Raw genomic sequence first — 12597 nt, 5'->3', positions numbered from 1 at the left:
ATGTAAAATATGACATAAAAAACACAAAATATGAGGGAGGGGAGTAAAAAAACGTAGATCTTTTAGAATGCGTTTTAACTTAAAAGACTATCAGTTTAAGTCACGTAGATATAATTATTGGTCAATGTATATGAACCCCATGGTAACCACAAATCAAAAACCTACAATAGATACACGAAAACCAGTAAGAAACGAACGCAAGCATACTACAAAAGAAAATCATATAACCACAATGGAAGAAACAAAATGAAGAAGAAATTAACAGAGAAGAACTACAAAAACAATTGGAAAACAAGTAATAAAATGGCAATAAGTACATACCTATCAATAATTACCTTAAATGTCAGTGGACTACAATTACTTTAAATGTCAAAAGACACAGGGTGGCTGATTGGATAAAAAAACAAGACCCTTCAACATGCTGCCTACAACAGACTCACTTCAGGGATAAAGACACACACAGAGTGAAAGTGAGGGAATGGAAAAAGATATTTCATGCAAACAGAAACGACAAGAAATCAGGAGTAGCAATACACATATCAGACAAAATAGACTTTAAAACAAAGGCTATAATAAAAGAAAAAGAAGAGCATTGTATAATGATAAAGGAACCAATACAGCAAGAGGATATAACATTCATTATCATATATGCACGTAATATAGGAACATCTAAATACATAAAGCAAATATCAACAGACATAAAGTGAGAAACTGACAAAAACACAGTAATAGTAGAAGACTTTAACACCCCACTTACATCAAAGGACAGACAATCCAGAAAGAAAATCAATGAGTACACAATGGCCTTAAATGACACATCAGACCAGTTAGAATTAATAGATATCTACAGGACATTCCATACAAAAACAGAATACGAATTCTTTTCAAGTGCACATGGAACATTCTCTAGAACAGATCACATGCTAGGCCACAAAACAAGACGGAAAAAATTTAAGAGGATAGAAATTATATCAAGCATCTTTTCTGACCACGATAGTATGAAACTAGAGATCTATCACAGGAAGAAAAATGGGAAAAACACTAACACATGGAGACTAAAAAACCAATGGGTCAATGCAGAAATCAAAGAGGAAATCAGAAAATACCTCAGGACAAATGAAAATAAAAGCACAACTTTCCAAAATCTGTAGGACACACAGCAAAGAAGTTCTAAAAGGAAAGTTTATAGTGATACAGGCCCATCTCAAGAAACAAGAAAAATCTCAAATAAACGACCTAACCTACCATCTAAAGGAATTAGAAAAAGAAGAACAAACAAAGCCCAAAGTCAGCAGAAGGAAAGAAATAATAAAGATCAGAGCAGAAACAAATAAAATAGAGACCAGGAAAAAAAAAAAGAAAAAAGTTCAATGAAACCAAGAGCTGGTTTTTTGAAAAGATAAACAAAATTGATAAGCCCTTAGCCAAGCTCATTAAGAGAACCCAAATAAACAAAGTAAGAAATAAAAGAGAAGAAATTACCACTGATATCACAGATACAAAAAAATCAGAAGGGAAAACTATGAATAGTTACATGCCAATAAATTGGACAATCTAGAAGAAATGGATAAATTCCTAGAAACTACAATCTTCTGAAACTAGACCAAAAGAAATAGATAATCTGAACAGACAGATCACTAGTAATGAAATTGAATCAGTAACCAAAAAACTCCCAGCAAACCAAAGTCCAGGACTAGACAGCTTCACAGGGGAATTCAAACAAATACACAAAGAGGAACTAATACCTATCCTTCTCAAACTACTCCAAAGTACTGAAGAGGAGGGAAGATTCCCAGTTATGAGGCCACCATTACCCTGAAACCAAAACTAGACAAAGACACTACAGAAAAAGAAAATTATAGGCCAATATCTCTATTGAATCTAGATGTAAAAACCTTCAACAAAATATTAGCAAACCAAATTCAACAATATGTAAAAAGGATCATACACCATGGCCAAGTGGGATTTACTAAAATGATGAAAGGATGGTTCAATATCCACAAATCAATTAATGTGATACACCATATTAATAAAACAAAGGATAAAAATCACATGATTATCTCAATAGACTCAGAAAAAAACATCTGACAAAATTCAACATTCGTGCATTCATGATAAAAACTCTCATCAAAGTTGGTATAGAGGAAACATCTCAACATAATAAAGGCCAATTATGACAACCCCATAGCTAACATCATACTCAATGGTGAGAAGTTTCTTCTCTAAAATCAGGAACAAGACAAGGATAACCACTCTCGCCACTTCTATTTAATATGGTATTGAAAGTCCTAGCCACAGCAATTAGACAAGAAAAAGAAATAAAAGGCATCTAAATTGGAAGGTAAGAAGTAAAACTGTCACTATTTGCAGATGACATGATACTATATAAAGAAAACCCTAAAGTCTCCACCAAAAAACTATTAGAACTAAGAAATGAAGTCAATAAAGTTACAGGATATAAAATTAATATACAGAAATTTTTTGCCTTTCTAATACACCAATAATGAACTACAGGAAAGAAAAAGCAAAAGAAAATCCCGTTTAAAATCACATCAGAAAGAATAAAATCCTAGGAATAAATTTAACCAAGGAGGTGAGAGACCTATACTCTGAAAACTAAAAAACACTGATGAAGAAAACTGAAGATAATACAAAGAAATGGAGAGATATCCTATGTCCATGAATTGGAAGAATTAATATTGTTAAAATGTCAATACTACCCAAAGCAATCTACAGATTTAATGTAATTCCTATAAAAATACCCATGACATTTTTCACAGAACTAGAACACAAAATCCTAAAATTTATATGGAACCACAAAAGACCCTGAACAGCTGAAGCAATCTTGATAAAAAAGCATAAAGCTGGAGATACCACACTCCTTGATTTCAGACTATACTACAAAGGTATAGTGATCAAAACAGTATGGTACTGGCATTAAAACAGACACATAGATGAATGGAACAGAATACAGAGCCCAGAAATAAACCCATGCATTTATGGTCAATTAATCTTTGACAAAAGAGGCAAAAATATACAATGGGGAAAGACAATCTCTTCAGTAAGTGGTGCTGAGAAAACTGGACAGCTACATGTAAAAGAATGAAATTAGAACATTTTCTCATACTATATATGAAAATAAACTCAAAATGGATTAAAGACCTAAATATAAGACTGGACACCATAAAACTCCTAGAAAATAGGCAGATCACCCTCTGACCTATGTCATAGCAATATTTTTTTGGATCTTTCTCCTCAGGCAAAGAAACAAAGGCAAAAATAAACAAATGGAGCCTAATTAAACTTAAAAGCTTTTGCACAGCAAAAGAAACCATCAACAAAGTGGAAAGACTACCTACTGAATGGGAGAAAATATTTGCAAATATTTGCAAATGGTATGTCTGTTGAGGGGTTAATATCCAAAATATATAAACAGCTCATACAACTCAATATCAAAAAAACAAACAATGCAATTAAAAAATGGGCAGATGACCTGAATAGACACTTTTCCAAAGAAGATATACAGATGGCCAAGAGGTACATGCAAAAATGCTGAACAGCACTAAGCATCAGGGAAATGCACATCAAAACCACAATGAGATATTACCTCACATCTGTCAGAATAGCTGTCATGGAAAAGACCACAAATTAAGAAATGTTGGCATGGATGTGGAGAAAAGGGAGTTCTAGTACACTGTTGGTGGGAATGTAAATTGGTGTACCCACTGTGAAAGCAGTATGGAAGTTCCTCAAAAAACTAAAAATTGAACTACCATATGATTCAGCAACTCCAATCCTGGATATATATCCAAATTAATCAAAAATAATGTACATTATCACTTGTATGTAGAATCTAAAAAATAACACAAATGAATAAACAACAACAAAAAAAGAGCAGCAGACTCACAGATATAGAGAACAAAGTAGTGGCTACCAGTGGGAAGAGGGATGAGGGGAGAGACAAGACAGGGATAAGGAATTAAGAAGCACAAACTACTATGTATAAAATAAATAAGATACAAGGATATATTGTACAGCACAGGGAATACAACCAATACTTTGTAATAACTTTATTTTTTTTTTTAAATAAATTCATTATTTATTTATTTATTTATTTATTTATTTTTTGTGGTACGTGGGCCTCTCACTGTTGTGGCCTCTCCCATTGCGGAGCACAGGCTCCGGACACGCAGGCTCAGTGGCCATGGCTCACGGGCCTAGCCGCTCCGCGGCATGTGGGATCCTCCCGGACTGGGGCACGAACCCATGTCCCCTGCATCGGCAGGCGGACTCTCAACCACTGCGCCACCAGGGAAGCCCTGTAATAACTTTAAATGGAGTATAATCTATCAAAAATATTGAACCATGGTTGTACACATTAAACTAATATTGTAAATCAACTATACTTTAATAAAAAAAATTTTTTTAAGGGTAATCCTTTAGAAACATGACAAAGATGTGATGTCTTTCTCTGCTCAGAACCTTCCAATGGTTTTCCATCTCACTCAGAGTAAATGCCAAAGTGATTGAAGTGGTCTCCAAGACCTTACTTTTCTGGCCCAGATACCTCTAACCTAATCTCCTCCCACACTCTCCCTCCTTTCTCTGTTGTGCCACACTGGCCTTCTTGTCTTTGAATACGTCAGGCACACTTACATCTCAGGGCCTTTGCACTTGCTGCTCCTTCTGTCTGGAAGACTCTTCAGCCACGTATCTCACTCCCTTGCCTCCTTCAAATCTTTGCTAAAATGCCACCGTCTCAGTGAGGTTTTTCCTGATCACCCTACTTAAAACAGGAACCCCTGCTATACCTAGCCTTCCCTATCCTCCTTAATTTTTCTGTACAGTATTTACTTGTTCCTTGAATACAGGGACTTTGTATGTTTTATTCAATGCTATAACCCAGTGCCTAAAATAGTGCCTAGCATATTTTGGACAATACTTGTTGAATGAATGAATGAACAAGACTGTGTGTACAAAAAAGCAGTAAGACAGACAGCCATCGGGAGATGGAAGTGGCATCTTGTGCAGGGCAGTGGGACCAAGAGGCAGCCAGGTGGACACTGCCTGGAGTGGCACACAGGTGCGAGGCTACCTGCACAGTTGAATTTATTTAAATTAAAAAAAAAAAGGCAAGACATTCCTATAAGGTGACAGAGAATCAGGGAAAATATGGAAGACTTATTTATTAAAAATGGAATTTTAATTATTTTAAAGTTATAATGGAAGATCACATTGGGTACTATTTATTGTTAAATTATGACTGACTTAAGATGCTGAAGTATAGTTTATACCTGAAAAAGGATGATGTAAAAAAATATAGACCCATGACTTCTAGAAATACACCGAGGACAAACAGCCAGACTCTATTACTCTCTGCAGATTTATAGTGTTTAACCACAATTATGCCTCAGTACTATACTCACATCCTTTCATGTGTTCCTACTTCACGTCCTATCATATTCACCAGAGAGGCTGTGTCAAAACTTATACTCTTGAAGACTCCAAACCCTCCCGTGCTTCCTCACTCTCAATAACTAACCTCTCCATTTCATTTACTGAGAAGATCAACGCAATTCTATCTCAACTCCCTCATTTACATTCTCCATTTCAATTTATCTTATATCAGCACACATTCTTTCCAGTATAAGAAAAAGAAGAGTCGCTCCCTTGTTTGTAATTCTTTAGAAAAAAGTGAGTTAGTATGATATAAGGTCTGGGTTTGCTATAATTGCTTCAATTTCCATTTCACTTTAAAGCTAAAAACTCAATTTAAAAAGTGCTTTGGGGCTTCCCTGGTGGCGCAGTGGTTGAGAGTCCGCCTGCCGATGCAGGGGACACGGGTTCGTGCCCTGGTCTGGGAAGATCCCACATGCCGCGGAGCGGCTAGGCCCGTGAGCCATGGCTGCTGGGCCTGCATGTCCAGAGCCTGTGCTCCGCAACGGGAGAGGCCACAGCAGTGAGAAGCCCACGTAATGCAAAAAAAAAAAAAAAAAGTGCTTTGAAGAACTGCTATATACATGTAAATTATGCAAATGTAAAGAATAAGCAGTAATACCCTGATTAACCTATTCAATTAACAGACAAATGTGCAATGTTAATTGCACAGTTTTATAATATCCTTAAAAAAACAAATTCCAGGATGGTCTTTCCAAAAACATTAAGTTCATTAGCTAGTTTTATTCTTGGAATTGAACTGTTAAGCAGGAGAAAGAAATCACCAGCAGAAACCTTAAACACATCTAACATATAAATTACTACTATATTTATTTATTGTTCAGCATTAAACATATTACATCACTATTTTTACAAATAATTTTTAAGGTATTTTAATACCAGCCTGAGCCAGTTCCACATTGAAAGCTCTCAGTGCAAAAGCAGAGCTTCTGGATTCTGCAGGGAGTAGCAGGGAGCATAAATAGCCTTCATAATCTCGTTTCCTATAATAAATAAGCAAAAAAAGATAATTACTCTTCACTTTCCAAACTGCACACAAAAAAATACTGACCAAAATGAACCGAAAACAACGCTTCAACTCAAAATAGCCCCCAAGTTCCCTATATTTTATATCTGTTTCTCTACAATTATAAAAAATTTATCTGCTTCCAATCCCAGACCAGTTAAAATGAATAATCAATCTCTATTAATTTATTTTGACTTATATAATATATATATAATTTTAACTTTCAGAATCACTTTGGTTTTAGTAAGAATTCAAATGAGTTACAGATGGAGAAATCAAGAAAACAGTGCCAGCAAGTACTGGTATGAACTCATGGTTTTGAATGCATAGATAAATATATACATAAGACAGAGAGAGAACAATATGGGGGGGGAGGGTGCGCCTGTGTGTATGCGCACACACTCACACTTACTTCTATTTCCCTACAGCATCTGCTGACAAAGCCTAGAAACAATGATATCCGCCCCCATACCCGCAGTATCAGTGAACACACCTTGATTTCTCCACTGAAAGAAAATAAGGCTCCTTGAAGGAATGACTGCCTCCAGGGCTGGTGGAAGGAAAATACCAAATAAGCCTGAAACATCTTTGAGCAGAAAGTAAACAAATGTTCAAAGAATGGAGTGACTTGTTAAAAGGACAAAGAAATTGGCTTGATGAAGTTCTATTGGCCAAGTCTGGGACAATTTGAGCATCAAAAAAATAATGACAGAAAGATTGTAACAGGACCCCATCAGCTCATACCAATATAAATGAATGAATAAATGCAAAGAGAAGGAAAAATTTGACAACCAGTACAATGCCAACTGATAAACCTAGAAGACATGATTGAATTTTTAAAATCACCACCTGATAACTATCAAAGTAAAAACCGATTCAAGCAAATATCAATAAATGTCTGAAAATGTTAAACAGGTGAAAGTTTGATAGAAAAAGAATATTTACATAGTATTAAAGTATCTCCTCACAAAATAAATATTATTTGCTAACATTCTTATTAATTTACAAGGGAGAAACCTGAAAGACACTTGAGAACCAAGTAACAAAAAGTTCACTCCACAGTAATAGGATAAATCAACACCATGTGCTTTCTGACATGATACTGAGAAAAGCACAGCATAACTTCTGTAATATTCCTGCAAAAATTGTGTAAATCATGAGTAAACATTAAATAAACCCAAACTGAAAGTCTACAAAGTAGCCTGTCCTGTTCTCTTAAAAAAAAAAAAGTCAAGTTCATGAAAGATAAGGAAAGACTGAGAAACTGTTCCAGATTGGAGAAGACTAAAGACACGTGACAACTAAATGTAGCATGTGATCCTGGATATACAAAAGACATAACAGACTAATTAGCAAAATGCCAATGGAGTCTGTGGATTAGATGGTAATAGTGGATCAATTTTAATATCCTGATTTTGATGGTTATACTATGGTTATATGGGAGAGAATCTTTGTGTATTAAAAACACACACCAAAATAATAAGGGGGGTAATGGGGCATCTACATCTTATTCTCAAGTGGTTCGAAACGTTAACAGTGAGGGAATTTGGGTGAAGAGTACATTGGAGCTCTGTGTACTATTTCTGTAGCTTTTATGTGAATTTGAAATTACTTTAAAATGAAAAGTTAAAAAAATATAATCCTTACTATATTCATTCTAGGATGACTTAAGTATAAAGTGCTTACCAGGGCTTCCCTGGTGGCACAGTGGTTAATAATCTGCCTGCCAATGCAGGGGACACGGGCTCAGGCCCTGGTCTGGGAAGATCCCACATGCCGTGGAGCAACTAAGCCCATGCGCCACCACTACTGAGCCTGCGCTCTAGAGCCCATGAGCCACAGCTACTAAAGCCCATGTGCCACAACTACTGAAGCCCGTGTGCCTCCAGCCCGTGCTCCGCAACAAGAGAGACCACTGCAATGAGATGCCTGCGCACCACAACAAAGAGTAGCCCCCGCTCACCACAACTAGAGAAAAGCCTGCGCGCAGCAACGAAGACCCAGCGCAGCCATACATACATACCTACATAAATAAATATGAAGTGCTTACCAGACTGCCTATTGACAAGGCTACTTTCACTGTAATACACTGGAGCCTTAATATAACAGTATTTCCTATAAAACAGTACTCAGTATAAAATGGGTCCAACCTCATTCCATGGAGTTTAGGTTTGAAATTCAGACTACTCCCACTTTTCAATTGGTTCACACTTCGTCGTGTGGCTAACAGAGAACTTAAACCTTCACAATTCCCCCAACTTCCACATAAACAAACGGAAGAAATCATGAACAGATAGCAGTAACCTTGTTGTCACAAGACAGCTCTACTAAAAAATCTCACCATATGCGGTTTCAGCTACAATATGGAGAGTTCAGACAAAGCTTTATAGCTTATAAGTATAAGCTAAATATATACAGATATAAACATTTCTAAATTTTATTTTATTATAAACAGTCTCTAAACTTCAAAAGTGTTTAAAACACGTGAAAGTTAATATGAGACAGTAAGAAAACACTGAATAGGAATCAAACTACAATCTTAATTTCCATTACTCAACTAGTTATTGACAGAAACTTGAAAAATGAGGCTTGATATTCTGTTTCATATCTCCTTAAAAATAACATGTGAAGTACTTCAAGTTTCTTACACGAAAATGAAAAATGAAGACATAACAGAACTGTAACAGTCTTTGGGAAATAAGATATTCTACACAGCTAATGGTTTACCCTGTTAACAATTTTTAAGATACTTTGGAAATTTTTCTAAACAATATTACCCACTTCTTTACATTAAATAGGATATACTATTTAACCATTTCTTCATCAATCAGGATCATTGTTATCAACGTTGATTACTGATATACAAGGATAACCTATACGTAGCTAACCAAGGTCCAGTTACCTAAGAACTGTTCCAGATAATGCGAAATGCTATGCTAAGATGGCTTTATACAGCAGCAGGGTCAATAACCTTTCATTCATTCATTCATTCATTCAAACATTTATTCAGTGCCTAGCACGTGCCAGGCACTGCGCTAGACACTGAAGATAGGTATAGACTTCAGTCTAGCAGGGAGAGACAGACATATGAGAAGTAAGCATATCTACTGCTAGGACTGCTATGCTAATTCCACGGACCTGTGCCACTGAAGCACAAAAGAAGTGGTTCCTCAGTGAGGCTGGAGAACTGCACTTCCAGATATCACCACTGCCACCTCCTCATCTTATTATAACACTAATCCCAAGGCCTGAGGCGGTGCTCCTCAAACCAAACCCCAAGAAGCCTATGTAAGTTAGGCTTGAGATTTTCCCGGGAACCTTGATTCCTAGAAGATCCTCGGCTGGCTAATCAAATTGTAGCCTAGTATCCTGTCTGATATTTGGAGGCCTTGCATAAGATACATGTCCAAAACAACCTTGCACACACAATTTCGGAGGCCAAATCTTGCAAAGATTAATGGACAATTAGAAGCTAAAAGTTCTAATCTTCCTTTCATTTTGTTTTTATTTTAAACTATTTATTGAGCATTTGTTATGTACCAGCATTTTTATATACACCATGTAATTTAATCCTCAAAACCATGTTATAAAGTAGAAGTAGAAATCTACAAATGATGAAATAGCTGAATCTTAAAGTAATTAACTTTCCCAAGTGACAGAGCTAGGATTACTAAACTCAGATAAGGTCTGCCTGCTGCCTGCTTTTCGATAAATCACTAGAGTCAACAGCCTCCATTCCACTTAAATACCAATATGGACAGATTAAGTGTCTGGCCATTTATAAATATATATTTGAGAAAAGCTGTTATGTGATATCCACAGACTATTTCTAGAAGAATATATAAGAAATTAGTAAGAGTGATTCAACCCTGGATAGGAAAGTTAGGACACCACTGGCGTCAAAGAAAAATTGCACTGAACAAGTGGATATGGGTGGTATACGTTTTGGTAACTTAAATGTCTTATCATCGAAAAATGATAACTTAAAAATATATAAGACGGGGCTTCCCTGGTGGCGCAGTGGTTGAGAGTCCGCCTGCTGATGCAGGGGACACGGGTTCGTGCCCCCGTCCGGGAAGATCCCACGTGCCGCGGGGCAGCTGGGCTCGTGAGCCACGGCCGCTGAGCCTGCGCGTCCGGAGCCTGTACACACGTACACACACACACACACACACACACACACACACACACACACACACTCTATATGAATATAATCTTTTTGGCTTTTACAATTCTTAATGACCTGATTTCCACTAATGCTACCTTGTTTCTCCTATAAGCAATCAAGAAGTAAATAAGGTGGGGAAGGAACAGTATTTTTAAAAGTGATTAAAAACGAAACAAAATACTGAAATGCATGGGAATGTTGTCGTTATGCTACATTTTGCTACAATGGAATTCAAAAACATTGGATATACTAGCCCAATCAAATTCAAGATAGTTTAACTATTCTAGCACTTCTCAGAAGTCCTTGAGACCAGGTACTCTGAGACTTTTTGCCACTGGTACGAATTAAGAGCAGCAAAAGGGCAGCGGGGGCGGGGCCGGGGGTGGTGGTGGTAAGCCACTCACTCCTTAAGTCAGGCCTGGATTCCCAGGCAGGCCCCTGCCCACATGTACCAGGTAACCCGATTCATCCAATTTATCCCACAAATGATTAACAGCGACTCCTATGTGCTATACCTTTCGCGTGTTACCAGAATAACTGACTTTATGAGGCTTAGATTCCACTGAACTCAGGTGAATTCCAGAATCTCTCTAAACCTTCATTTCCATGTCTGCTAGATGAGATAATAAAGTTTATACCGTACTCACTGTACCCCTGCTTTGTGCCAGGCATTGTTCTAAATGCTCTAATCCACATAACTGTAAGTGGTAGGTCTACAACTGTTCCCTCATATTCTGTAACGAAAATTAGATAATTTACTTGTAAACTACTTTGCATACTGCCTGACACATAGGAAGAACTCAAAGTTAACTACTGCTTAATTAAAATTAGTTACTAGCCATCTTTCAAATTTTAAAAAGCTATTCATGCAAAGCGTTTAATTAGGTAAAAGTTAACGCTCGGGCAAGGTGACAGACGAAGGAATTTTTTTTTTTTTTTTTTTTTTTAAATTTAGGGCTGTATTGGGTCTTCATTTCTGTGCGAGGGCTTTCTCTAGCTGTGGCAAGCGGGCGCCACTCCTCATCGCGGTGCGCGGGCCTCTCACTATCGCGGCCTCTCTGGTTGTGGAGCACAGGCTCCAGACGCGCAGGCTCAGTAGTTGTGGCTCACGGGCCTAGTTGCTCCGCGGCATGTGGAATCCCCCTAGACCAGGGCTCGAACCCGTGTCCCCCGCATTAGCAGGCAGACTCTCAACCACTGCGCCACCAGGGAAGCCCGAGACGGAGGAATTTTGCCATAAATTTGTGACCAGTGTGAAAGCTCCTGTTGCCTCACTCCCCCATACACCCGAGCTCACACGCTGAGGGACACAGGAAGGGTGCAGGTCCGCCCCGAGGCCCGCCGCGCCCACCAGGGTCCCTTTCGGCCTGCTCCCCAACCTCCCGGCCGGGGGCAGTCCGGCTCGCTCACCGCAGCAGCTCCAAGCAGTAGCGGTCAGTGCCCGAGGCGCCAGGTCCGCTGACCGCGGCCACGCTCCGCCCGGACCCCGCGGGCTCCGGGAGCCGCCATGCGTGCGCCCACAGGCCCCTGGGCGGCCGGCAGCGGCACAGCCCGGGGACGCCGGGCCGTAGCGGGCCCCACGCCGACACCAGCGTGGAGGCCGCCATGACAGGGACGCAGCCGTGCCCTTCGACCTCGCGCTGTTAACGCGCGGACACGCCTCGCCTCGCCACGCCCCGCCACGCCCCCGGCAGCTCTGTCTGCGCACCTCTTAGCGGCGGGCAGGAGGCCGCTGGGCGCCAGTCGGAGATGAGACAGGTGTCGCTGTGGTCCCCTGCATCTGCGCCGCCGCCGCGCTCCTCGGCCTTATAGGTTCCAGGAAAGCCCCGCCTAAATTCGACGGATCTCGCCCGGGCTCTCCCCCTTCCTTCCAGGTCCTTCTGAAGATGTATTGATATTTATCGAGGCAGTAGGAAAGAGAATAATTTGACAGTTTACTAGGTTGATTTATAACTTTTAAACCTTT

The 12597-nt window shown here is 39.0% G+C and overlaps 1 protein-coding gene across 2 annotated transcripts in view; it reads right to left on the bottom strand.

Annotated features, from left to right (window-relative positions):
* NDUFAF6 (NADH:ubiquinone oxidoreductase complex assembly factor 6) overlaps nt 1-12238 on the bottom strand; it is a gene marked incomplete at its 5' end in the record, with an annotated part of 43744 nt that extends 31506 nt beyond the window's left edge. Inside the window, 2 exons of one of the 2 annotated variants that reach the window (XM_079722309.1) lie at nt 6341-6440; nt 12042-12238. In XM_079722309.1, the coding sequence (XP_079578435.1) occupies nt 6341-6440; nt 12042-12238 (297 nt within the window). Of the gene's footprint in view, nt 1-6336; nt 6441-12041 lie in introns of those variants that run through there. The other variant, XM_079722307.1, reaches the window with a different exon arrangement.
* Nucleotides 12239-12597: the final 359 nt, after the last annotated feature.

The sequence above is a fragment of the Hyperoodon ampullatus genome (assembly GCF_949752795.1).
Source record: "Hyperoodon ampullatus genome assembly, chromosome: 17".
Taxonomy (NCBI): domain Eukaryota; kingdom Metazoa; phylum Chordata; class Mammalia; order Artiodactyla; family Ziphiidae; genus Hyperoodon; species Hyperoodon ampullatus.
This window is presented reverse-complemented; position numbering and strand designations above follow the sequence as displayed.